Source organism: Eleutherodactylus coqui, chromosome 1 (assembly GCF_035609145.1).
Source record: "Eleutherodactylus coqui strain aEleCoq1 chromosome 1, aEleCoq1.hap1, whole genome shotgun sequence".
Taxonomy (NCBI): Eukaryota; Metazoa; Chordata; class Amphibia; order Anura; family Eleutherodactylidae; genus Eleutherodactylus; species Eleutherodactylus coqui.
In genome coordinates, this window is record NC_089837.1 from 123,677,504 (window position 1) to 123,705,035 (window position 27,532).

Consider the following 27,532-nt stretch of genomic DNA (forward strand, 5'->3'; position numbering starts at 1 on the left):
GTGAAAATGGTTGTGTCTAAATGGGCCTTTAGTGTGATAATGTAAAATTAAAATAAGTGTGTAAATTCTGAGAAACTGTAGAAAAAATTTATTGACACAATGGAATGGAATAACGAATTTTGAAAATAGAAACAGAAATGCTGAACGCTCTAAGAAAAATTCAAATAAATGATTATGTATAAAACTGATAATGGGTAGATATTGAAAGAGGGGAAGTCCTAAAGGCCATACAATGCACTATGAGGCCTTAGTCAGACGGGCTTTTTTTGCGCAATTTGCGCATGCGCAGGCGTCCGGCGATTTTTTAAAACCATTGCTTTGCAATGGTATCGGACACATGAGCGCTTTTTATGCGCTCGTCCGATAAATTATAGAACAGAAATCGCAGATCGCACCTATCTGCGATCTGCGATTCCTGTTCTCTTCTCTATATGCACTCAATGGGGCCGGCGGCAGCAGCGCCGACCCCATTGAGAACATATAGAAGAGAAATCATTCTTCTCTGCCACGAGAAGAACGATGTTTGCCCATTGAATTCAATGGAGCCGGCAATACAGCCGGCTCCGTTGAAAGTAATGGGCTGCCGGTGTGCGCGGGATGAATTGTCGGGAAGGGCTTAAATATACAAGCCCTTCCCTGCAATTCATCCAGAAAAGTGTTAAAATAAAATATATATATATACTCACCTGCTCCATGAATTCATGAATGGGTGTGAGTCAGACCTGCCTCTGATTGCGCTGAGCCAATCAGGGGGCAGGTCTGACTCACACCCCCTTCACACCCACTGCAGGACGGCCGCGCGGAACTCCGGCTGCCGGGAGCAGGTGAGTATATATAATTTTTTTTTATTTTAACACTTTTCTGGATGAATTGCAGGGAAGGGCTTATATATTTAAGCCCTTCCCAACAATTCATCCCACACTCGCCCGCAGCGCATTGCTTTCAATGGAGCTGGCTGTATTGCCGGCTCCATTGAATGCAATGCGCTGGACAGCTCCGGCCCGTTTCTAATGAAACGCGGCTAGGAGCAGATTTTCGGGCACCGGTCACGCGATTTGCAGATGCGCATCCATCATGCGATCCGCAAATCGCGCGAAAAAACGCCCGTCTGACTAAGGCCTAAAGCAGAGGATAATGAAGGTAAAATACATTGGGGGGAAACAAATAAAAAAAAAATGAAAATGAAACTATTAATAATAATAAGATAGTGTTAAGTTGAAAATTCCATTTGTTATGAGTAAAATGGACATAAATGGTATAAAAAAAACTCCACTAGACATTGAATGCAAATGAAAGGCAATACTGTATACTATACAATATCAGGAGAAGAGAATGTCTCAATCTTTAGTGTAAACAGAGCTTGGATTTTGACCTTGTTCTAAAGCTAAGAATTTTAGCTTTAAAACAAAATCATACTATGGCGGCAGTGCATCCTGAGATACAGGGGGTTAAAATTGGAGCAGCATATACCTGAAACTATCACTGCAACCTTCATTCCTGACCTTATTTCTATAGAATTTATCTCAGACTGTTTTGCAGATAGAGCTTTGATTTTGATCTTATTTTAGGTAAAAATATTGGCTCTATCTTCAACACAAACTGAGATACAGCAAGATGAAGCTGCTACAGCTAGTATGATGTGAATAACAGATCACAGTAACTGGCAAGTTGTCTCATTTGAAATATATAGGGTGTAAGGGTGCATGTAATTTTTAGGCTGGGTTCACACAGGGCGCATTTGCCGCGGAAATCTGCCTGCAACCGCTAATCTCAGGATTAGCCAGCCATGTGGACGAGATTTCTCAGAAATCTCGTCCACACGGGATGGCCAATCCGCTGTGGTTAATCCGGCCAAAACCGCCGAAACTACAGCATGTTTATTTATTTTTTCATTCCGCTGCGGCCGCGCTCTCCTCTATGGGAGCGCCGGCTGCAGCGGAAGAGCGAGCGGCCGGGCCGCTTCAAAGCCGCCGTGGGTTTTTCCACGGCGGTTCCCCCCCTGGCGGAAATCTCGCGTTTTTTGCTGCGGCCAAACTGCGGGATTTCCGGCGGGAATCCGCCCTGTGTGAACCCAGCCTTAAAGTTGCTTTATTGATATATTTTTAAAAGAAAGAAAATTAAAGTTTGTTCTTTTCAACTTTTCCAGTTTGGGTGATTTTATGAAGGTATATACAAGTAGACATAGATCTAAGTGGCATATATGAACTCTGTACCTGTGGAACTTTTATTTTTAGGAAGTAATGTGCATCTAATTTTCTGCTTGTGTCACACTTTTAGCGCCTAATCTACATTTTTAAGAGTTTTTGTGAAAGGTTTCTATTAGAGATGAGTGAACGTACTCGTTAAGGGCGATTTCGCAATCGAGCATCGCTATTTTCGAGTACCTGACTACTCGGGTGAAAAGATTCGGGGGGTTCCGGGGGTGAGCGGGGGGTTGCAGAGGGGAGTGGGGGGGAGAGAGAGAAAGAGCTCCCCCCTGTTCCCCACTGCTACCCCCCACTCCACCACGCCATCCCCCGGCGAATCTTTTCACCCGAGTAGTCAGGTACTCGAAAATAGCGATGCTCGATTGCGAAATCGCCCTTAACGAGTACGTTCGCTCATGTCTAGTGTCTATGTATTTAAAGTGCTGCCTAGTACTTCCACAATGTTAACAATGTTTACTTTGAGAAAATATATGGGTATGGGGGTTTAGTATAATTTGTTCTGTTTTGTAATTTAGGATTTATTTATATTTGTTCAAAGTGTGAAAGTTGTGCAAAATGTCTAAAAAGGTGCAGTAAAAGGTGTAATCAGATCACTGCAGAAATAGATTTAGGTGAACAAAATGTTTCCGCTCTAATTGTAGTGATAATGGATGGCAACTGTGAGAATTTTCTATTCTATGTCAGACTAGTATATTTGTAATGCCGCAGTCCAAAACATTTTGATGAGCACCGTGAATGGACAAAATAGGCTTTTTTAGATATACTGTATAAACTCGCAGCTGTTATATAAAATTGGTATTTTTTAATGAAAATATATGCTTTAGCGTTGTTTCACATCTGCGGCAGGGGGACAGGAAAGAAGACTCCCCACAGCCAAATGGTTCCGTCTGTAGATGGAACCAAACAGCGCCGGGCGGACCCCATTTACTGGATGTGCCCACTGCCCGGCTTTTGGGTGGAAGAAAAAGTGCTGCATGCCGTGCTTTTCTTCCGGTATTTTCAGCCGGACCTGCGACTGAACTGCCAACCGGAGGTTCCATCGCAGATGTGAAAACCGGCATCAGTTTAACATTATATAGAAACTGTAGTCATAATAGAAATATTGTTCGCTTTTATTTTCAGGACTTGATATTACATGCCTACAAGAAAACCTATAAATGGAATCTTTGAAAGGTGCTGGAGGTGTAATGTTAGGCAGGAAATAGCTCCGTAGAAAACTGCACCTACAGTACATATTAATGTATTAAACATAGGAAACTAAGATCATCTAAACGCTCATGAACAAGCTGCTTTCTTGTATTCTGCTCAATGGAATGCAAAGTGCTTCTCTGAATATTAATCTATCCAAGTATGAATAACAAATATTTAATACATTACAGTAAAAGATTTAACATTGTCTCATGTATAAGTAAAACAAAAGTAGTCGTGCAGCAAGTCCTGTAAAACACTGTTTAACCCTTTCCAATCCACTGTCTGACCTCTGAAGACATTATGATTTAAGGCTGTACAGCTCCGATGTTGGAAGACATCCGTTGGGGTTCTCTTACTGTATATTGCCAGCCTCTCTGTTGTTGGAGCCTATCCAACGTGTCATCTCATGCAGTACTGGCTTTAGCCAGCATATAGTGCTGTTGTATAACAGCAGAAAAAGAGTAAGCCCCCTAGAAAAACCAGGATACAAATTGGACTGGAAAGGGTTAAGAGTTTTTGCATCAATAACTATGGATTCACTAGAACTTCTGGAAGCAGTAGAATAGTGTCACGATAAAATGCTAAGTAAAGGCTTATTCACAGGAGCGTATATCGGCCGCTGTTTTCACGGCCAGCCAATATACGCTACCATCTGAGCTGTCTATCCCCTTCCCTCCCCCTTGCCAGCTCTCTGTCTCTCTCCTCCCCTCCGAGCTGTTTGCAATGAAAGGGGTCGAGATGGGGCGGAGCTAAGCTCCACCATGCCCCACCCCCTCCAATTTCTGGCTGCAGACAAGGGGCGGTGTTGGAGGCAGGAGCTTAGCTCCGCCTCCGCCCGCCCCTTACCCCCTCCCATTGCAAACAGCCAGAGGGGAGGAGAGAGGCAGGGAGCCAGCGAGGGGGAGGGAAGGGGATAGACCGCTCAGATGGTAGCGTATATCGGCCGGCCCTAAGGGTGATTTCACACAGATCGCATGCGCATCACACAGATCGCATCCTGCAGCCAAAGTTACGCAGACTACTGCGTAACTTTGGCTGCGGGATACAAACTGAAATTCCGTAGCAATGTGCAGTACAATGTAATTGGGGGTTTTAACAAATCTCATTCACTTACAGAAAATAGTCATGCTGCAGATTTTTAAATCCTCAATTGTTGCGGATTTTCACTGCAAAATTAAGTCATTGCACTACAGTAATTATATTTAACTATGAAAATGCACATCAAAATCCACATGCAAATTTCGATCATACACTAACAAACCCCGCTCTGCTGCAAGCCCATAGTTTCCAATGGGTTCTTTCAGGCTACAAAACATCGCTCATGTGAAAAAACCCATTGCAAACCATGGACTTCACATACATGTGCTATGTAGCCATGATTTTGTAGTTAGATTTTGTAGTCCGTGTGAAAGAGGCCTTAACCGGCTGCATTAGAAGCCCGCGTGACAGGTTAACAGAATGTCATTAGGCCTGCTGGCCGGGGGATGTCACCTGTCAGATGCCGCAGCCCCGGACTGCTGAAACAGCGGTCCAGCTCTGCAGTAAGGATATTTCTTTTATATATTTTTGGTCATGGTGAGCCCAAAACTATATGAAAGAAATAACTCGCAAAACGCCCTTCAATATCCACTCAATTAGTAGCATACATGTTTCGTTTTATACAAATCACCATTTATTTAACCTATTGACTCTGTTAAACAGTAATTTGGGGCAAACTGCCAAGGAAAAGGCCAGATATATTTGACATGTGTACACTTGGTATAAAGCCTTGCACTCAGTACACACAAGTAATGGCTATACAGAGCATGCTGTTGACTTTACTTGAACATCCAATGAAGCACAACAGACAAAGGAAGCTCTTACTTAAAGGGAATGGGTCATCAGAACTCTGGATATAATGCCAATTGTTATTTGTCATGTTGGAGAAAGGAAGGGACAACCGTTCTGAATTCTCAGCACAACAACGACTATTTATTTCACGATATTTATTTACACTTGTGTTACTGTAAAACCTACCCCCAGATGAAGAATAAACAGGGTAACAAACCTATCCTCTCCTGATTAACAGCTTTCTTGCTATTAGTGCTCCTGGAGAGCTGTCAAGTGGCAGTAGGTGGGCAGGGGAGCCCATATCTCCTGATACGACCAGTCTGCCACTTTGCAGCCCTGGAATCGTGCTGCAAGAAATCACCCAGAAGTATATTAACACATAAGCAACAGACCGCTGAAATCAGCATGGCTGCTACTCCTTTACAGCATTCTGCCCTTGGAGAGAGTAGCATAAATTGGCTGCCAAGTCTTTTTTAGCCAGTCCATAGATTTTAAATGGTCAGATGGCTCATGCTTTATAATGAAAGGAGGTAAAACTTATGGTAAGGAAGTGGTTAAGCTAGGATGACCATCGCCAAATCATGGCTCGTACTCTGCAGTGTAAGGGCGACCACCCACTGGCGTTTGCGTTGTTAGTGCGTGAAAAACGCAGCGATTTCGCATCTACGCGTTTGCATTTTTCGCGCGTTTTTCGCTGCGTTTTTTTAACGCAAAACGCGGAGAATGTCTCATCCTAAAACGTTGCATAGCGTTTCTATACCAACACACCCTACAGCACCTGTGAAGAATGCCCGCCCTTCCACAGTCTTCAGTAATGTTGTCTGCAAAAACGCCACGCGGCGCGTGCGAATTGCGTTGCGTTGCGTTTTTTCCGGGAGCATTGAAAACCATGGGAGAAGTTAGATTAAAAAAAGGAGCCAGAGTGTAAGGACAGCTGCGATGCGATTTTGCGGGGCGGGGCGATTTTAAAAACGCCAGTGGACATGAGCACACTTTATCTCTATGCCTGTGCAGGAAAAACGCAAAACGCAGGTAAAAAAACGCCAGTGGGTGCTCGCCCTAAGGCTGCATTCACATGTGGCATTTTTTGTAGCAGTTTTCAACCACAATTAAAAAATGGAGAAAAAACGTATGCATTTGTTTTTGAAAACCGCATGTACTGTGGTTTTTTAAAAAGACATATGCAGTTTTTAACATTAGATTATTATTTTTTTTTTTAAATGCATGCGTTTTTTTTAAAAACTGAGTGAACGCAGCCTTATATTGAACTGGTCTTCCATGATTGCCAAATCGAGAAATTGAAAACCTGTTTAAGTACCATTTTGAGCTATCATTGGAGGTTGGTTTTCACTACATTTACCGTACAAAGAAATTTAAACTAGATCTAAAAATACTTTGATTTATATTCTGTTTGTATCCCTTAGGCCTCAGTCACACGGGCGCATCAGTGCCTGTGTTACTGAGGCCAGCAGACGGCCGTACCTGAAGACTGACGTCTCTCTGCAGCGTCTTTCATCAGCGCTGGAGCGAGACAGCCGTCTTCAGGTACGGCCGTCTTCTAACTGTCAGCCACACGGGCGCATCGGCGCCCATGTACGGGTGCCAGTGCGCCCGTGTGACTGAGCCCTTAGGCTAACTTCACACAGGCGAGTGCTATATCGGGCCGTGATTCATGGCCCAATTTCGCATTCGCCAGCATGCATTTTCCCTGCAGATGCAAGGCATTTTTCTCTCAAAACCACGTCGCCTCACTTTGGGGAAGTCACGATCAGGTAAAGGATTGGAAAGAGTTGGAAAACAATGGGAGACCTTGCACAGGTGCTATACTGCCACCGGCCCTATTCAAAACAATGTGCGGTGCAATGTGAGAGCACGCACAAAGATAGGACATGCTGCCATCTGTTTCCCGGATCACATGTGTATGACCCCATGAAAAAGAATTGGGTTCCTATTCATGCAAGTCTTGTGCATCTTACAAAGCACAAATCTGGCACGATTTTTTCACCTGTATGAAGCCGGTCTAAGGGTCCTTTTATTTGGGACAACTGTCGGACCTCCCAGCGATTATCCCTCCTGCCTTTTCACACAAGAGCAAGGATTGCTCAGTGAGTAGAGGCGGAGCAGGCCGGAAATCGTTCCTGCTGCTCGCCTCTATTCGCAGTAAACAGACCGTTGTTTATAGAGGAATGACTGTCTGATTACACAGGTAGATCAGCGTTGGATTTTTATGCCTGTAGAAACTGAACAGCAATTGAATTATGGTCCGTCATTCAGTCGCTGCCGGCATTTACATTCAACTATATCATTCAGTGTAAAAGGGGACTAAATTCGCTGAAACGATGTCTTTTGGGCGATCATTGCGTGTAAATGCTACCATCATTTGCTTTTCATCCAAATGATGATTTTTGGTTGAGTTTAAAATCCATCATTTAGCCAGAGAGCTGATAGCAGGGACTAAATGCTGTGATTCTCCACGGGAGCCCTGATAACATTGGTTTCAGCTGCAGTCCCATAGCAGAACAAAGGGCCTGTATGCAGAGAATAGACCACCTGCTGTTATCTGCATACAGCTCAGGGAGATTTATTTACATGCAAATTTACATGAATCCATCATTCAGCTGGAGAGCTGATAGCAGGAACTACATGCATTCTCCAGTGGGAACGCTGATAACATTGTTTTCAGCTGCTGTCCCACGGAATAACAATGAAGCTGTATGCAGATAACAGACAACCCGCTGTTATCTGCATACAGCAAAGCGAGCTTCATTTAAATGCAAATGAAGCTAATAAGCTCCTAATGGGCATTAGTGCCCATTAGCAGCTTATGCAAAATGTTCGCTCAAACAGTTATTATCCCTATCTTTTGAACGAATTTTGAGCGATCACCATTGCATATAAATGGGGCTTTACTCTAAAATGATTATCTGAGTTTAGAAAAAAAAGGGCCTGCTCCCCTTCCTTCCCCAAAGTAGTGTCACTTTTGTTTATAAGTTATATCTGATATCGCTGCCCAGCCTCATGCACTTATTGACCTGCAATACCGGCCACAGAGTATGACCCTGCGAACACAACTACGGAAACAGATCGGCTCACCACCTTCATAAGTAAGCGGATATATGTGTGCGGGATTAAAAGTGAGTATAGTCTGAAGGTAGCTTCAGCACAAGGCAAAAAAATGTTGAATAAAACACCATGCTTTGGTAGTAACCAAAATATATAAAATCCATGGTAAGTACAACCAGAATAAATCCATTAGATCGAATCTGGTGGTTGTATTATGTATGGTTGCATGAAGTTTTAATCAACATTTTTTTGTCCTGGTGTTGGAGTGAGTGCGTGGAGTGAGCCTGAGTGGTGCTATTTCTAGAAAAAAAAAACTTTTTGTAATCTCAGAAAACACAGGGATTATCGAGGATTTGCATAAAGAAATCTACGTTTTGTTTTCAGAAACGGCGCTACGGCGCTGTCTGTGGGCAGTATTAGTATTGTAGCTCACTCCCATTCAAATGAATACCAGATACATCTTGATCAGGTGTAGAGATGAGCGAACGTACTCGTAATGAGTACTTATGCACCCGAGTACCGCCATTTTCGAGTACTTCAGTACTCGCGCGTAAAGATTCGGGGGGCGCCGGGGGGCGGGGAGAGGCGCGGCGGTGCGGGGGGTAGCAGCGGGGAACAGGGGGGAGCCCTCTCTCTCTCCCTCTCCCCCCCACTCCCCGCTGCAACCCCCCGCGCCGCCACGGCGCCCCCCGAATTTTTTCGCCCGAGTACGGAAGTACTCGAAAATCGCGGTATTCGGGCGAAAAAGGGGCGGGGCCGAGCACGTTCGCTCATCTCTAATCAGGTGCTGTTTCAGCAGGAAAAAAAATCTGATTGTCTTTTTCTCATCCTAGACAGTCCCTTTAATTGTTAAATACACGACAAAGCAGAAGCCTACACAGTGAATCATGTCTGATGTTGTACAATTTGGATGCCTGATGTATATATTTATCTAGGAGGTATGAAACTGAGAAAAAGTATTATTTACACTGCAGAACATGTGCAAACCTGACAGCCGTATTTCGGACTTTTAGTGCACAAGGCCCAGCTGCAATGAACATGCTCTTTTGAGATAAGTGTGGCTTTTCTTGTAGTAGCCAAGGCCAAGCTCTAAAAAGCTGCACACATAATGCTGCTGTAATTTAATTACACACAGGCTGGTTGTTTAGCGGAGCCTGGGCTTTCAGCCTAAATGTTGTTGATGTGATAGAAAAAGAAAAACATCATATGATAGCCGTCTGTGCTTTCCCCCTCTTTCATACTCCTGCTGATTAAGTTTCGGAGCTCCTATGAACTGCCAGTATCTTGACTCTCATCCTCCTTGTAGCATGTCCTTCTTTTTTCGGGTATGCCAAGTATGAATGCAGCCAGCAGATGTGATTGCAGAAAGGATGTGTAATAATCAAGCGGTTGTATTGAGTTTCCATCTATTTCTCTACTTGATTTGACCTAAAGTCATCCAGGGAAATGTAATTGGCAGGGATGTAATCACATAGATTTTTTCATTATGAAACAAAATGTAGGAAATTTTTCATTTGCACTTGGATATTGGATCAATACAAAATCTATTGCCAGGCTAGAAGATGAACTTAGGAGGTCTTTAATGCCTACTACAGTTAGTGTACAGTAATTGTAGGCAATGAATAGAAAGGTGGGGTAGATATTGGCAGGTAAGAAGAGTTATTTCATATGTGGATCCAGTATTACTACACCAAGTATGCAGCAGGCATGGCATCTTTGTACTTAGATATATCTTTTGTACATTTGATATACAGATCACTCCTAACATGAAAGGTAATGTCTCTTGGTGCACTGACTCCTCAGGTGACGTCACAACAGACGTTTTCTCTACAGACCGTTTTTTCAGGGTGGTTTGCCATTGCCTTCCCATTTATCTTTTACCCCCCAGCAAGCCGGGTACACATTTTACTGACCTCAGAAAGAGTCAACCTTGAGCCAGCTACCCGAACCACACGGATATTGAACCCACAACCCTCAGGTCGTGAGCGAGAGATTATGACTTCATTTCTGCAGCCTTAAAGGGGTTGTCCCGCACCGAAATGTTTTTTTTTTTCTTCAACCCCCCCCCCCCACCCCCCCGTTCGTCGCGAGACAACCCCGATGCAGGGGTTAAAAAAGAACACCGCACAGCGCTTACCTGAATCCCCGCGCTCCGGTGACTTCTTACTTAACTGCTGAAGATGGCCGCCGGGATCTTCACCCTCGGTGGACCGCAGGGCTTCTGTGCGGTCCATTGCCGATTCCAGCCTCCTGATTGGCTGGAATCGGCACGTGACGGGGCGGAGCTACACGGAGCTACACGGAGCCCCATTGAGAAAAGAAGAAGACCCGGACTGCGCAAGCACGTCTAATTTGGCCATTAGACGCCGAAAATTAGACAGGCTCCATGGAAACGAGGACGCTAGCAACGGAGCAGGTAAGTGAAAAACTTCTTATAACTTCTGTATGGCTCATAATTAATGCACAATGTACATTACAAAGTGCATTAATATGGCCATACAGAAGTGTATAGACCCACTTGCTGCCGCGGGACAACCCCTTTAACACTCCACTCCACATGAGCATGTAAACCATTTAAAGCATTCAAGACCTCTGAAGATGTCCTATAGTACCTGGCACCAACACAGTAGCAGCAGATCCTTTATGTTATGAGGTACGGCCTTCATGGATCGGACTTGTTTTTTCAGCACATCCCAAAGATGTTCAATTGGATGGATGTATGGAGGATTTGAAGACCAATTCAACAACTCAAACTCTTTGTTGTGGTCTTCAAGCTATTCCTGAACAATTTTTGCAGTGTGACATTATGTTGCTTTAAGATGCCACTGTCTTTAGGGAATAATGCTGCCAGGAAAAGTTGCACTTGGTCTGTTCAATGTTTCAATAAGTTGTACATGTCAAACTAACTTCTACATGAATGCCAGAACCCAATGCCTTCCAGCGGAAGATTGCCCAGAACATCACACTGCCTCCACCAATTTGCCTTCTTCTCATATTGCATCCTTGTGCCATCTCTTTCCCAGGTAAGTGACACACATGCGCCCGGTCAACCTGATGTAAAAGAGAACATGATTAATTAGATCAGGCCACCTTCTTCCATTGCTCTATGCTCCAGTTCTGATGCTCAGGTGCCCACTTAAACACTTTAACATTTTCAGCATTTTGAGCTATAGCAGATCTTCTGTAGGATTGGACAGGACAGGTTAGCTTTCACTTAACATGTGCATCAGTAAGCCTTGGGCGCCAATCACCCTGTTGCTGGTTCACAAGTTGTCCTTCTATGAAAGACTGTGGTAGGTACTAACCACTTGGGAATACCCACAAGTCCTGATGATTTGGAGATGCAGTGATCCAGTCACATAGTTATCAGAAATTGGCACTTGTTGCTCAGATCTTTACACTTGCCTGTTTTTTCTGCTTCCAATACTTAAATTTCAAGAACTGCCAGTTGACTTGCTGCCAACTATATCCGACCCCTTCATAGGTGTCAGGCCTCGATCAGACGGGCGTTTTTTCGCGCGACTTGCGGATCGCATGACGGATGCGCATCTGCAAATCGCGTGATCGGGGCCGAAAAATCGCCGGAAAAATCTGCACCTAGCCACGTTTATCATCGCAGCAAAACAACCTTCAGACAAAAGGAATCGCAGATCGCGCCTATATGTGATCTGCGATTCCTTGTGTTTTAATATATGCGCTCAATGGGGCCGGCGGCAGCAGCGCCGACCCCATTGAGAACATATACTACAAAGATCATTCTCGTCTGCCACAGCTGTAACAGCTGTGGCAGAGAAGAACGATGTTCGCCCATTGAATTCAATGGAGCCGGCAATACAGCCAGCTTCATTGAAAGCAATGGGCTGCCGGCGAGCGCGGGATGAATTTTCGGGAAGGGCTTAAAAATATAAGCCCTTCCCTGAAAATCATTCAAAAATGTGTAAAAAAAAAATATATATATACTCACCTTGTCCCGGCAGACGGAGTTCAGCCGCGGCCGGCTGGCAGTTCTCCTGAACTGCTCTGTGCAGTATTCAGCAGGCGGGGATTTAAAATTCCCGCCTGATGAATGGGCTGCCTCTGATTGGTCACAGCCCTCACCAATCAGAGGCAGCTCTCACTCACCCATTCATGAATTCATGAATGGGTGAGTGAGTGCTGCCTCTGATTGGCTCAGCGCAGGGACCAATCTGTCATTCAATAGCTGAGAGCTGCCCCTGATTGGTCCTTGCGCTGAGCCAATCAGAGGCAGCACTCATTCACCCATTCATGAATTCATGAATGGGTGAGTGAGAGCTGCCTCTGATTGGTGAGGGTTGTGACCAATCAGAGGCAGCCCATTCAGCAGGCGGGGATTTTAAATCCCCGCCTGCTGAATACTACACAGAGCAGTTCAGGAGAACTGCCGGCCGGCCGCGGCTGAACTCCGGCTGCAGGGACAAGGTGAGTATATATATTTTTTAATTTTTACACATTTTAGGATGATTTTCAGGGAAGGGCTTATATTTTTAAGCCCTTCCCGAAAATTCATCCCACGTTCGCCGGCCGCACATTGCTTTCAATGGACGAACATCGTTCTTCTCTGCCACAGCTGTTACAGCTGTGGCAGAGGAGAATGATTTGTGTAGTATATGTTCTCAATGGGGTCGGCGCTGCTGCCGCCGGCCCCATTGAGCGCATATAATAGAACACAAGGAATCGCAGATAGGCGCGATCTGCGATTCCTCGTGTCCTATAATTTATCGGACATCCGCATAAAAAGCGGCCATGTGTCCGATGCCATTGCGAAGCAATAGTTCTATTTATTCGCAGATCGCATGTGCATGCGCAAATCGCATGAAAAAACGCCCGTCTGACCGAGGCCTCATTGTGATGAGTTAATCAATATTATTCCTTTCACCTATCAGTGGTTTTAACGTTATTGCTGATCAGTTTGGATGCTATTATAGTAGGAGATATATGGAATTATAATGAGACTCGTGTGATGCAGAGTGTTAAGGCAGCAGAAATGCAGTCCTAATCTTACACGCACGACCTGAAGGTTGCGGGTTCAATCCCCGCTTGGTTCAGGTAGCCGGCTCAAGGTTGACTCATCCTTCCGAGGTGGGTAAAATGAGTACCCAGCTTGCTGGGGGGGGGGGGTAATAAATAAATTACCTGTGTAATTTGGTGCTATACAAATAGCAAGATTAATTTTTTTAATTTATTTCTAATGCTACAAAAAAATAACCAATTTCAAGTATTAAAACAAAATTCTATAATATCTTAAAATAGAGCTGTAGTTTAAAGAGTCTAAGATAATGTGGTTAATAATAGTGATGTGTATAATATATTACACATCAATGTGAGTTCTCACATTGACATGTCTGTAAATCCTACTTGTATCATCACATACCAATGGTACAACCGGACAATATATCTACTGTAGATGCGTAATACCACTTAGGCTCTGCTCATAGCTTTCTCCAAAAATTAATTACTTCTTCCAGATGCCTCAATGGGTGCTATCTGTTACCCATAGGCTGCTAGATTAAAAATGTATACTTTTTCTTACTGGATGGCATAAGATTGCATTGAATTGGTATTGCAACAACTTAACAAAATGTAAGCTCAGTTAAGGGTGAACACATCTGCATATCTATTTTGTATACTGCTCGGAATACATTCTCAGGATGAACTCTCTAAACTGCTTTTTGATGTTTTCAATGGTTTTATCTTATGAGTCTGGCTTGTGCAAGTAATACCAATTCATCATTGTTAACCTCCTGCGCTATGTGATGGATGTGCTCTTTGTTAATGTAGATCTGCTTTCTGGTTTAAGACATTACTGCTCTGGGGGGGTTTATAGATTTTTTGTCACAAGTATTGCTTTTTTGGCCACATTTAACTACAGCATGACAAAGCATTAATGTCTTCTCAACACTGCATGCACACTTGAAATATAGAGCACTCAGCTGCAGAAATAAAGTGAATAAGCATATCTCTGGAATTAATTAGCTTGTATTTTTGCAATTTGCAGAAAAATGTTATAATTAACGGCTACATAAATGAATGGCTTAGGCTGCTTTCACATATGAGTTGGGGGTTCCGTTTTCCTGCTCCATTATGGGAGCAGGAGAAGGAAATCCCCTGGCTGAACGGATCTGTCTTATGATGGAAACAAACAGCGCCGTATGGAGCCCATTGACTATACTGGGGTCCGTCCAGTTTCCATTCAGCTGATCGGCATTTTACCGGATAAAAAGGTCTTGCATGCAGGACTTTTTCTTCTGGCAGTTTGTGCCGGATCTGCAAGCATGCCCTAGACCAACAATTTTATGTATAATTTACACCCTAAACTGGCGTAAGTTAAACCAGAAATGTACACCAGGCATGCATTACTGTCTAGGCCAGAGGTGTAACTTGAAGCTTCTGGGTCCTAATGCAAAACCTGTAATAGGGCCCCCAACTATAATGCTTTATTCATAGTACTGGGCTCCCTTTATGGAGAAGAGAGGCCTTATGGGCCCCCTATGTCTCCTGGTCCTGGGTGCAACCGCATCCCTTGCATCCCCTATAGTTACGCCAGTGGTCTACGCGCACGGAGTAGCCGGGTATGCAGCTCTTCATGTATTCAGTGCACTATACGCCATGGGGTAATTGTACTGAATGCCAATTTACACGTAACGATTATCACTCAAAATTCGGTCAAATGAACTAATTTTCAGCGATAATCATTCACTGTAAATACATAAAAATCACTCACTTGAAGCGCTGAGCGAAAAATGGCCAAGAAGCCCGCCATCCAGCGGAAGGTCTCTCTATGTAATCGCTCTGCACAAGCACTGGCGACCTTAGCGGTGACATCAGCGCTCGTGTAGTCATTTGAAAAACTGTCGGCCTATGTAAAAGAGCTATAAGCCTACCGCAGGAAGTGCTGGGCTTGGTAAATTTTCCTCTATGTGTTTAGTTGAACTGATGTAAACTAAATATCTAAGAGCTGTAATAAATCTAATTGCGCTCTCTACAGTTAATATATATGTTTGTCTTTCCCTATTTAAAACAGATATATAGGGAAATTCCATTTTTCAGTAAAGGGATATTTGAAGGGAGATTGTGCTGTCCAATATGTATTATAGGATAGAATTTGGTTAAGAATAATTGGGTCTTTACCTGGATACTCCCTATTGTCACAACATCTGTGATAACATTGAAGGAACACGGTTCTTCTGGCTACTAAAGTTTTTCTATAACTGAGAAACTAAAAATCAGCAGTGTTAGGCCCAGTGGCTCTGAAAATACCAAGACTAAGGCCCCCTGCACACGGGTGGATTTTAATTGCGGAATCCACAATTGGCACTCGCTTGGACGATCCGCTGTAAAAGTCCCCCATAGAAATGCATATGAGCTTTTGCAGCTCTCTGCACACATGTGGATTTGAATTGCAGATTCCGTGAGTGGAAAATAAATTGCAGCATGCCACATTTTAGTGCGGATTCTACTCGGCTCCATTGATCTCTATGGAAGCGCTCAATCCGCAATTCACATTTGCATTGCAGATTTGTAGGCGGATACTTCTCAGGTTGATTGGAGGGAAGCAGGCTTCTTTGAACAAGCAAGTGCGATTTTTTTTTTTTTCCACGTGGACGATCTGCTGTACATCCGCATGGAAAAACCATCGAATTTACAATCCTCCGCAAGCATTTTAAATTCATTTCTGCAATGAATCGCTGGTCTCCAGTGGCGGAAATATGCTTGCGGGATCCTCCTCTGCTGTGTGCAGGCGGCCTTACTTGGAGGGTCACCAAATAGCTCATACCTTTATATATTAACTGGAAACTAGAAAACCTCTTTAGGAAACCTAGCATACTCTGCAAGGCAACTAGAGTATATGGGTTTTCTATATATCTTTATTTTTCTTTATATCTTTCTATGTTTAAATCTTGGTTGCTAAGATTCTTTTTATCTTAGCTACCAAGATTTTCATGGGACAACCTGGTCAAAACTAAGTAGTGTCAGGATATTTATGACTGTATTTCCTGGCTCTACATTCCCTTTTTTCATCCACGCCATCATACTGCACCTGTTAACCTGGCACAACTCTGGCTCTGGGAACAGAATGATTCTACTACCAAATGTTATGTTATCAGGACAATGGACAAAAGCCCAAGTATGTGTTGATTACCCAGGAAGCATTAACAACAGAAGTGACAAATCTGAAGGGAATGTATCACCTACATTTCTTTTACTAATTAAAACCAGACAGGGTAACATTTTCCATTCATCTGCTTTTATTTTATGATTACAGATTTTTTTTTATGTTGTCTACACATGACTATGGGGGGCGGCCATCTTTCATGAGCTGCATTTAGCAGCATTTAGAGAGATGCTTTACAGCAGCTTCATGGGCTATTCACACACTAGAAGGAGGGGGCCCATCGACTTGTATGGGAGGCTGTTCTATGCATGCTCTGTGACCAGCGCAGAGGTCATTTTGCAGAGGGAGGGGGGATAGTTATCTATCATCTAATGTGAATCGTGGACCTTGTGTTATCTTTGTGTATGACCGTACATACATAATTAGTTGTCAGTCCCTGATAAGACCGCCTATTGGACTGTTCAGATCAGAACGAGCAAAGGTTTAAATGGATAAAATACAAATTATGCTAAATATTTCACTATAAAATTTCATATATATATATCTCAGTCTGCACGGCTCCTTCTGCACTGTGATGCCTGCAGTTTGGACAGCTTGTTTGATCTGAATGACTCCCCTTAAATGGCTTGCACATGCACTAAGGTTTCCTGTCCCCAGTCTATCCCAGTCATTCACAGGTTATATAGGACACCTCCTCTCACTGGAAGGTGCCTAAGTAGAATATTACAAGTTGTGATGTTTCTGGTTGCTGCATGCTACATAATTTTGACCCTCTGCCTGATTACTCAGCTTTCCTGAACTCTTCCTATCCTGACCTTGGTCTGTTTTCCATCTATGTTTTGCTTGATTGCTGGCTGCCCGATATCCAGCCTGATTACTGTATTTCATGAACTCCGCTTACCCGAATCCTGGCCTGTTATACTGATTATATCCTAACGCGGTCCCTTGGTACCATGTACCATGGTACAAATAAAGATTATTATTATTATTATTTTGGCCCATCTGGGGCAACTATCATTGCACTAAGACAAGTCCTATGAAAACGACCCAGGGATTCCCTGCAGCTAAAACAAGATCCCTTTAGAACAGACCACAGGAGTAGCCTAAACCAAATCAATGACGGAGTGGGGCCTCTGTGTTAAACATAGCTGTATTGAAGCAGTAAACTTCTGTAGGACCCTTATTTCATACAGACAACAGTTGTGCTCATTCGGGAGCTCGTCACCCCTAGAAGCAACAGAGACTTGGTGTGCCGCCACACAGCCTTCTGCATCTTTTGCGTCATGTACAGGAGGCCTTATAGATGTGAGCATTAGTTTGCTTATCGTATCCTGAGTATGATAATTTATAAGCAAAGCTCGGCTTTGTTCCTACAATTATAGAAGCTTGTTAGTCATTTGATCCTGATGTACCTGTCATGTGAATCACTTGTATTTGTGTACATAATGAAGGTTGTTCTATATTCACAAGAAAAAGGAAAAGTCATTATCTGTCAAATCGGATAAAGGTTCAGAACTTTTTAAGAAACCATTTACAGACCATTTAATGGCTTTGACAATATAATGGCAGACTGAAGGATGAATTTATTAGTGTGAAAGTATTAAACTATGAACAAGACAACATCAAAGTGAATGACAAAGAAAATATCTCCCTGCATACAATTGTCTTTTTTCTAGATCTGAAGGAACTATGAAAATATTGGAACAAATTGCCTAGAAACCAGCGAACAACCAGAAATGTTATAGAAAATCATCCACTTAAATACATCAATGTACCTGCTGCTATCAAGGCCAATTAGGATGTAGCAATTGATGTGGATACTGATTAGGAAAAGTGACAATTTAAAGTTTGCAGCAACATTTAATGCATTAAGCATTAAAGGGGTTGTCCAGGACTTTTGGAACTTTTCCTATTGATGACATCCTCAGGATATGTGGGGGATAGTTGATCAAAGGGGGCTGGTCACATAGGATCCCCACTGACCGTGCCCATTGTCAGTATGGACAGGGGTGGCAGCAGATAATGCTATCCATATTTTAACAGCTGATTTGGTACTACAGCAGTGCCTATTGAATTAATTAGGAGCAATGCCTGTAGAACTAAACCAGGAAACCAAGCCACTGCAATACAGACAGCACTATCTGCTTCCAGCGCTGTCCGCACTGACAGCGACCCAGAATTGGTTGATTGGTGGGGATCCAAAGTGGTGGAACCCTGCTGATCAATTATTTATGACTAGAGATGAGCGAGCGTATTCGCTAAGGCAAACTACTCGAGCGAGTAGTGCCTTATGCAAGTACCTGCCCGCTCGTCTTAAAAGATTCGGGTGCTGGTGGGGGGCGGGTAGCGGCGGGGAGAGCGGGGAGGAGCGCAGGGGGGGGAGATCTCACTCTCTCCCCCCCGCTCCCTCTGCTCACTCCCGCAACTCACTGCTCTCCCCTCGCTCGAGTAGTTTGCCTTAGTGAGTACGCTTGCTCATCTCTATTTATGACCTATCTAGAGTATAAGTCTTCAATAGGAAAAGTCCCAGACAACCCCTTCAACATTTACTATTCTTGTGTTATAGCATTATGCCGCCCCTTTATTTGTGAACAAAACTTAATCTCTGCCTTTCTGGTTATTTCCACCTAGGGTCGCTGCTCAAGAGAGAATTGTAAATATCTCCATCCACCACCACACTTAAAAACACAGTTAGAAATAAATGGACGGAATAACCTGATTCAGCAAAAGAACATGGCCATGCTGGCCCAGCAAATGCAGCTAGCCAATGCAATGATTCCTGGTACTCAGCTCCAACCTGTGGTAAGTAATGTATCTGGTTCTATGATTGATTATGTTATCATTGTAGATATTGTACATGTAGATGTCTATCAATTACTTTTGTAGAAATGATTCCTAAATTGCTCAAAAACCCTTTACGGCATTTAGTATATTCTTTTAGTGGTCATAACTGTGTTTTATTCATACAGAGTTCCAAATCCTCATCTTGCTCTTGTCAGTTGCAGATTAGAAAAACATGGCTGCCACTTAAATTACTATTCTACACATAACTTGGGAGAGGAGAGGCTACAGACTGTACCTACAAAACAGGAAGCATCATGTCGAAAGCAGTCTTTAAATGCCAGCTCATTGGAAGGAAAAGCAATGATGTATAGCAATAGACATCATTAAGAGAAAGCAGATCGACTTCAAGTAACCCTCCAGTGCAACTACCATATATCTCATCTTCCAGTACCTGTTATGTGTAGAATAGTAATCTGCCTCAATTTAAGTGGCACTTTGGATCCCCACCAATCCACCAATTCTGAGTCTCCCTCTGTCAGCCCATTGACCTTCCATGATATGATCGCAGGGGATCAATAGGCTTCAATAGAAGCCAAGGGCCCAATAATGACCTCCAGGCCTGCCATGCCTGTCAATTGTAAAGTAAGCAAAATATAATACACTACAATAAAGAAGTATCGCAGTGTATTTTTTATATGAGCTTTCAGAGAATTGCATGTTTAAATTCCTAATAGGACAAAAATGTAGGGAAAATTCCACATAAAATAAGAAAGCAACTCAACTTTTTTTTGCTTACTTTGACCTTTATTTTTCCTAAAAAAAAAAAAGAAAAAATACATAATTGTTATCTCCGCATCTCTAACTACTAGAGATGAGCGAGCACCCAAGTGCTCGGATCCATGTTACTCGAGTCGAGCTTTTCGTAAAATTCGAGAGCTCTACTTGAGTAACGAACCCCATTGACTACAATGGGAGAGTCGAGCATTTTTGTATGTGGGACGCCGGGTGCCGATATTTTTTTTCCTTCTTGGTTCGTGTTCTGTCTTTCTCTCTATCTCTCTCTCTCTCTCTCTCTTTCGAGCATCAAGCTCGGCAGAGTACGTTCGCTCAACTCTTCTAATTACCAGTATGTTAAAATTACATTTTTAAAGTTAAATTATATATCCCACATAGTGAATATTGTATGAAAAAAAAATAAAAAGATAAGATGCTGTTTTCCTTTCACTCCCTCTTTTAAAAAGACGCAACAAAAAGTTTGAAAAGTTATTTGTACTCAAAGGTAAATCCAAATAAACTATCTGTCGTCCCACAAAAAAAAAAAAAAAGTGCCTACACAGCTGTGTGAATAGAAAATTAAAATGTTAGGGGTCTTTGAATGCAGTAATGCCAAAATTAAATTATTTTTAAATAGTGTTTTTTTTTGTGTGCAAGTAGAAAGCCCTAAAAAGTATATATTTTTTGGTATTTGGTATCTTTATAATCATAGCAACCCGCAGAAAAAGTTATCATGTTATTTATACCTCATGGTAAAAAAAACCTTAAAATACAATGTGGGACTGCTGTGGATTTTTCTCACTCTGTTTTCCCTCAAAAAGATTAATGAAACTTATACAAGTCGTCACATGGTTATGTTTATGTCAAAATAAAAAGTTGCAGAAAGGAGGACAAAAGTCAAAAAAATTGAGGTGACAATACGTTTCCTTCTAGGCTGCATGCTTCAGGGGTTAGAGGGGTTGGACAGAATAAGTTAAACATCTGGTCATGAATTATATGTAGTAATGTAGCTTAGGTTATTTACTTCAATGGAGCTGAGCTACAATATCAGACACAGTCCCTGGCCAGGTGTGACAGTTTCTGGAAAAAAATCAGCCATGTTTTTCTAACCCTGTACTAATTCTTTAAACATGTAAGAATTCTGGCAACAGCCACTAGGGGCAGCAAATTATTTAAGGCATACCTGAATAACCTGTCGTGTGCGTTCATGAGGAATAGCACTATTTCTGACTGTTATATGACTTGTATCTTGAATTTGTCACCAGTTTTCCTCTCTGCAGGTTGTATCTTTGACTTTTAGTTCTCTCATAACCATTGAGAGATGTCTATTGGCATGATTTCTTATATACACAGCATGCAGAGAAATCAGCAGATTCTGTTCACTGACTCACTATTGCACACACAGAACATCATCATTGAGGACACTAGAGAAGTACTGAGCAGTGGAGATGTGATTTCGGTAGCTGAAACACAGTAAACAATGATAGGCATGTCTATGTGAGTCTCTGCTTCTTTCCTCTCCCCCCTCCTCCCCTCTGATCTCTATACACTTCAATGAGCAGGATAACTCATCCCCTTGTCCCGCTTTCTGTTCTGCCATTATACTGTCATTTTAGGTATATAAACTACACTTTTGTTTGTTATCACATAAGCAAAAGTTATTCTCAAATGGCACCCACTGACACATGGAACTGCATAAATCTGTATTCAGTGCTCTCTATTCACATGGCCACCAGAATTCTTATATTTAACTCTGAGTTAATGACTGAGTGAGCATTATATGAGGCAGCGTCTTAAAGGTCACCACAAAGCACTTTATTTCTGTTTACTCATAACGGGTCTCTGTGGAATGTAAAAATAATCACAACAGACTAACCATAAATTCAGGTCTGCCTGTGGAATTCATAATAGCCCAAGCCATGAATGTAGACCATTACTGTCAGTTAGCCTTCTTTTTTACCTATGGAAATAAGACCTTATTAATTCGGTAAAAAACGAAAAACAATGAAGTAATATGGTATACAGGAGCTTTGTAAACTTACATGTAGAATAGCAGCCACTCATAACACCTTGAACAATATGGACAGCTGATTTTTTGATGACTTTGGTTAAAAGATACCTTTGATATCATTATTGGGAACATTCCCAGTTAGATGCTGGAGCATAATTATGTATAATGATTTAAAAAGTTGTACATACATTTGTCAGATTGTGCAAAGCAGGCAAGTTTTAGAAAGTTAAGGGTGAATCCAGATTTGATGAAATTGATCTATACCACAAATCTGCAGCAATTTATAAAGCAGCATATACAGAGGCGTAACTTGTAGCGTCTGGGCCCCAATGCAAAATCTGGAACGGGGCCCCCAACTATAATGCTTTATTCATAGTACTGGGCTCCCTATATGGATAAGAGAGGCCTTATGGGCCCCCTAAGGCTCATGTGCCCGGGTGCAACCGCATCCCCTGCACCCTCTATAGTTACGCCCCTGTATATGGATGGAGTTTGAGAATGACATCCACATGTAGCAAAACTTTCCACATAGAAAAACCAGCATGCTATGCATGTTCAAATGTGCGGCATGCTCATTGTGTTTCGGAAACACATTCAATTTACACCAGATTTTTTGTCCTACCTCTTAACTTATCCTATGTGCTATTTTGCTCATCAGTAAATTTAGCTTCATATGTAGAATTTAAGGAGTTTCATAAAACTAAAAGAAAAAAACATAAGAGCAGGGAATGGTGTAGAATAATAAAATTATAAGCCCCATATACCTCTTTAGGTGGCACCCCATTGGGCATAGGAGCCCCAGCCCCTGCTGCTCTGATCCAGGAAGAAACTGCGGCTGTCACATGCCGGTCATTGTGCACATGACTGCTCAGCCAATCATAGGCTTCAGCAGTGATTTTGCCCTGAATGGCACATGAGTGCTGAGGCCTATAATTGGCTGCAGTGGTCGCATGTACAATGAATGGCACGTGACTGCGGCAGCTCCTTCTAGGAACAGAGACGGGAACCAAAGCTGATGCACAGGGCAAAGGGTTACTGAGGGAGGTATGACTTTTTTCTTTATTTTATACTTTTTCTTTTTTTTCGGTCCTGGAAAATCCCTTTAAATGATCAATACCCTTTATTACACAAAGCTTGTAATTTTGTTAACTTTAGTTTATTAGAAATTTGCTTGATTTTACACAGAAAACAAACTTACAATTACTGCAAAGCCTCAATACATTGACACAATTAAAAAGGTACTGGGGGATGAGATTTATGGTACTTGCACTGGAGGGTTGCTTGAAGTCGATTTGCTTTCTTTTAATGATGTCTATTGCTATACATCATTTCCTTCCAATGGGCTGGCATTTAAAGACTGCCTGCGACTTGATGCTTCTTGTTTTGTAGGTACAGTCTGCAGCGTCTCCTCTCCCAAGAACAAGCGGATCAGGCAGTTTCAACAGCCTGATCTTTATCCCCTCAACATAAATTTAAAAAAAAAATCTTGTTATTTGTATAGCGGCAACTTATTCCACAGCACTTTCAGGTAATTTATTACCCCCACCAAGCTGGGTACTCATTTTACCGACCTCGGAAGGATTGAAGGCTGAGTCAACCTTGAGCCGGCTACATGAACCATGCAGGGATTGAACTCTTGAACCTTTTCTGCTTCCTTAGCACTCTGTGCCACACAGGACTCTTACATCAATAGTTGGAGACCACCATATACATTAGATGATTGGCTATACCTGACGTAACTGATGGGTTTGGCCATTGTGTATCAAAACTCTAAGACCTGCATGAGCGGCTTTCCAGCATCTGGCTCGACAATATACTATGATGTATATAACCTATGCTTCTGCTGGAAGGGATCTGACTGCTCCCTCTTTTATGATGCCTGGGCAAGATATCATGGCACATTTAAGCTGGCCATGTATTTTTAGCTGTTGGCTGAATGCTTATTTGGCCGATGACAGCCTCTCCTAAGTCCCGCATATACATATATGCTCAGCCTAGTGTGCAGGTATCCTGAATGGAGAGGGGAGAGAAAGTCACTACTAGATGAAACATCTAACTGCCTGATCTTTCTTTCTCCTGACATCTGCTGGAGGAGAGTTGGAAGGCCCTCCTACACATTAGACGTTGAAATCGGCATGTTCAGCGTACATTATAGTCAGCTTTAGTTACCAGAGCTGGCTACAAACACTAATTTATTTTTACGGGTTGCTTGGAGGAACATAGAAAAACACTTAGAATGTGGGCCAGGTTAGAAGGTCATGGGTATAATTCCTTGTGCCTGCTAGAGTTTCTAAAGCTAGCCTGTAATCCTTATGCAATGTAAATACTCTTTTTTGACATATGACTGCTTTAAGGTAGAAGGTTATCTTAATACTTTGTAGAAAAATAACCACCCAAGAAGAAGAGTAGTATGGTTATATAGTAGAAAACTATAATGTTTAGATGATATTCATACCAGAAAGCTTTGGAGGGAAGCACATGAGTCTATTTATTGGTGTACAGACACAGTACAAACTTCTGTGGAAGTGGCTGGATCAGTGCCTAGCATTGAAGGCAATCTCAAAGTTTTACTTAACACTGGAAGGGAACAGGAAGTTCCAGACTCAAGAGGGTAGAATGTTCTGTGGCGTATTCTCCTAATCTTTTACATTCCTTTGACCATGGGCACCTAATTCATTTCATGCTGAGTCTCCTGGATGGTCATTGTTATAGTATTTTGAGGAACCTTCTTCTTCGAGGTGATCTTTCAATCCTTGCAAGAAATGTCATGAGTATTTTCTTTTTTTGTGTGTGTTTTAAACATATGGACAATTCTTCTAAATGTAAGATTAGGACCTCATGCACACAGCAGAGCCCTGTGCATAGCATTTGTATGGGCACTCACATCTCAAAAGTACCATAGAAGAGAAACGTAGACAAACTGGTTGCTTCTGTATGGCATTGTATTATGTAGAGTACTGTATCTCTGTAAAACAGCATTCAACAGGATATGTTTTTTCTGTCGAATTCCATATGTATCCAAGAGATAAAACCCCATATGTCTTCATATGAAATCTCCGATATACAAAGGTACAGTACTAGTCCGTAGACTTGGAACTCGTATGGAGCCATAATACAGCCAAGCACATGAGGCCTAAAGGGGTTATCCCAAGATAGACTTTTGTCATCTCTGTCACCACTGCGACGCCCACCAATTCTGAGAACAGGGGTCACTTTTCCACCATCCTTTTCGCTGGAGACTCACTGCACTCCCAGTGAGGAGAAGATTGAATGGAACTGCGGTCACATATACGTTGTGCCATTCCATTCATTTCCAATGGGACTGTTGAAGATAACCAAGTACAAGTGCTCAGCTATTTCGGCCAGCCCTTTAAAATGATTGCAATGGTAGCTCTATTACGTCCGATATCACTGCAGGTGAGAGATGCAACCCCACAGTGATGAGGAGAGGAGGACATGGGACCCCCATTCTCGGGATTGGTGGGGTTTTCAGAGGTGAGACCCTGACCGATCAGACTTTCATTGCCTATCCTATGGATAAGTGATAATGGTCTATCTTAGGATAACCCCTTTGATAATTATCATTCCGATGTTTGTCTTCTTTTGCTGAACCCCCATCATTAATGTTGGTGACCACTGGAGTTTTTAGCATTCTTTACCGACAAGAGATTCTCAATCTAAACGGAAGTAATCCTCATGTTCAGGCCTTTATGATTTTATGAGATTTTCTTTTTAGAAATTAAGCAAATAACAAATGACAATGTTGCCCTCATAGTACATTATCTTTTCCAGCCAATGTTCTCAGTCGCACCAAGCCTAGCCACCAATGCAACAGCAGCCTTTAATCCATACCTGGGGCCTGTATCACCGGGCCTCGTACCAGCTGAAATCCTTCCTACTGCACAAGTGCTCGTTGCTGGAAACCCTGGAGTCGCAGTGCCATCAGCCGCAGCAGCTGCTGCACAGAAGCTAATGAGAACTGACAGACTGGAGGTATGAATTATGTAACATACTGTACATCACCCAACAACTTGTATGTAATAACATGAATGAGATACAGAATGAATGCAGCAAAGCCAATATCTAAATTGTGAATAATTGAGATTCATCTACTGTCACTAATGGACATATCAGGTGTAATAACCACAAATACTCTTTACTTATTCAGATGCAATGAAGACCTTGGATCATTATAATCTTTTATTAATGCCATCTTGACTCTTATTAACCCCCCATATGCTGTTAAGTTACTTTCAATTGACCTAATTATCTACACTATTACTATCCTATAAGCTGACTATACTATATGTGTATTTTAATTGCTTTTAGTTGCAGTCTTCTATTCCATGCTGTGAAGACAACAGATTACTTTGGTTGCCAAATAATGGTAACCAAGGTGTATTAGACAGAAAATCCTTTCATTTGCAGTTTTGTTACATCATGAATACAAGTCAGATGTAGTAGAGCTGAACTTGACATTTTACGGTCGGCTTTCTTTGCGCAGCATAAAAACCCGTTTTTTGGTCTATTATTTTAGAATGAAGTACAAGTATATTCTGCCCTATTTTAGGTTCCTACACTATAATTTTATAGAAGCGTTTTCAATCCAAATGGCTACTTATGAATATTCATTGGCGATTGAATGTGATTGGTCAAAGTTTACAAGCTCCCCAGGTTTCGGAACCAGAAGTGTAATAAAAGGCTTTGTTCTCATTGAAATCAATGAGAGCTATACTTTCTATAGCACTTTTGACTCCGACCCCAATGCAGATGTCCAGCCCCACACAGTGAGTGCGGATAATAAAATCAGGTGATCACCCCTGCCTATTAATAAGATGACCTATCCTGAGCATAGGTCATCAGTACTAAGAGGAGTTAAATTCTCTGAATACCCCTTTAAATTATGACAATGGTTTAATGTCAAGTTAAGGTTTGCTTCATCTGTACCTTCTGTTTGAAATGTTATATATTACAAGACTGATAGATTGAAAGGTAGGTAGTAGAGATAAGTGGTGCATTCTTATGTTACTGCCAAAGTCCACCTTAGACTGGGGATATGACTGATTTTACTCTACAGCGTACAAGAGATTATTCATATCTGCTCCTCATATTATCGTATTCTTGATGCTTTCCATAGAAGTTGGTGCAGCCCAGTCGTATATGTGTGGATCACCTTTCTGCTTCCTCATGATACTCTGCTTTCCTTTGCTTAAGCAATCATCCGTTCACCATTTCTCTGTTTCCTCTTCTTGAGATGGACATATAAGGCATGTATGTGACATTTAGGACTTCCGCAGCACTTCATCATTTTCAGCTGACATTTCTTGATTCAGCTTCATCGTTTACAATTTAACAGTAGGTGAAATTGAGTTCTGTTCCACTTCGTGGTTTCCCAACATAGAAATGAGGCACTGAAATCAGAAAAATAGCAGAAAATGTCCCTTCTACGATCCAGGCCCCATTCACACGGGCGTATGCAAGTTTGGTCTGTGAAAAATGCACCTTTTAAACTGCGTGTGTTTGTGTTTTTGGTGCATA

General features: G+C 42.3%; 1 protein-coding gene across 12 annotated transcripts in view; it reads left to right on the forward strand.

Moving 5' to 3' along the window:
• Window positions 1–27,532, forward strand: part of MBNL1 (muscleblind like splicing regulator 1) — a 206,010-nt gene that overhangs the window by 137,433 nt on the left and 41,045 nt on the right. For all 12 annotated transcript variants that reach the window (XM_066599981.1, XM_066600006.1, XM_066600038.1 and 9 more), the window contains exons 3-4: window positions 19,057–19,227; window positions 25,787–25,987. In XM_066599981.1, the coding sequence (XP_066456078.1) occupies window positions 19,057–19,227; window positions 25,787–25,987 (372 nt within the window). The remainder of the gene's footprint in view (window positions 1–19,056; window positions 19,228–25,786; window positions 25,988–27,532) is intronic.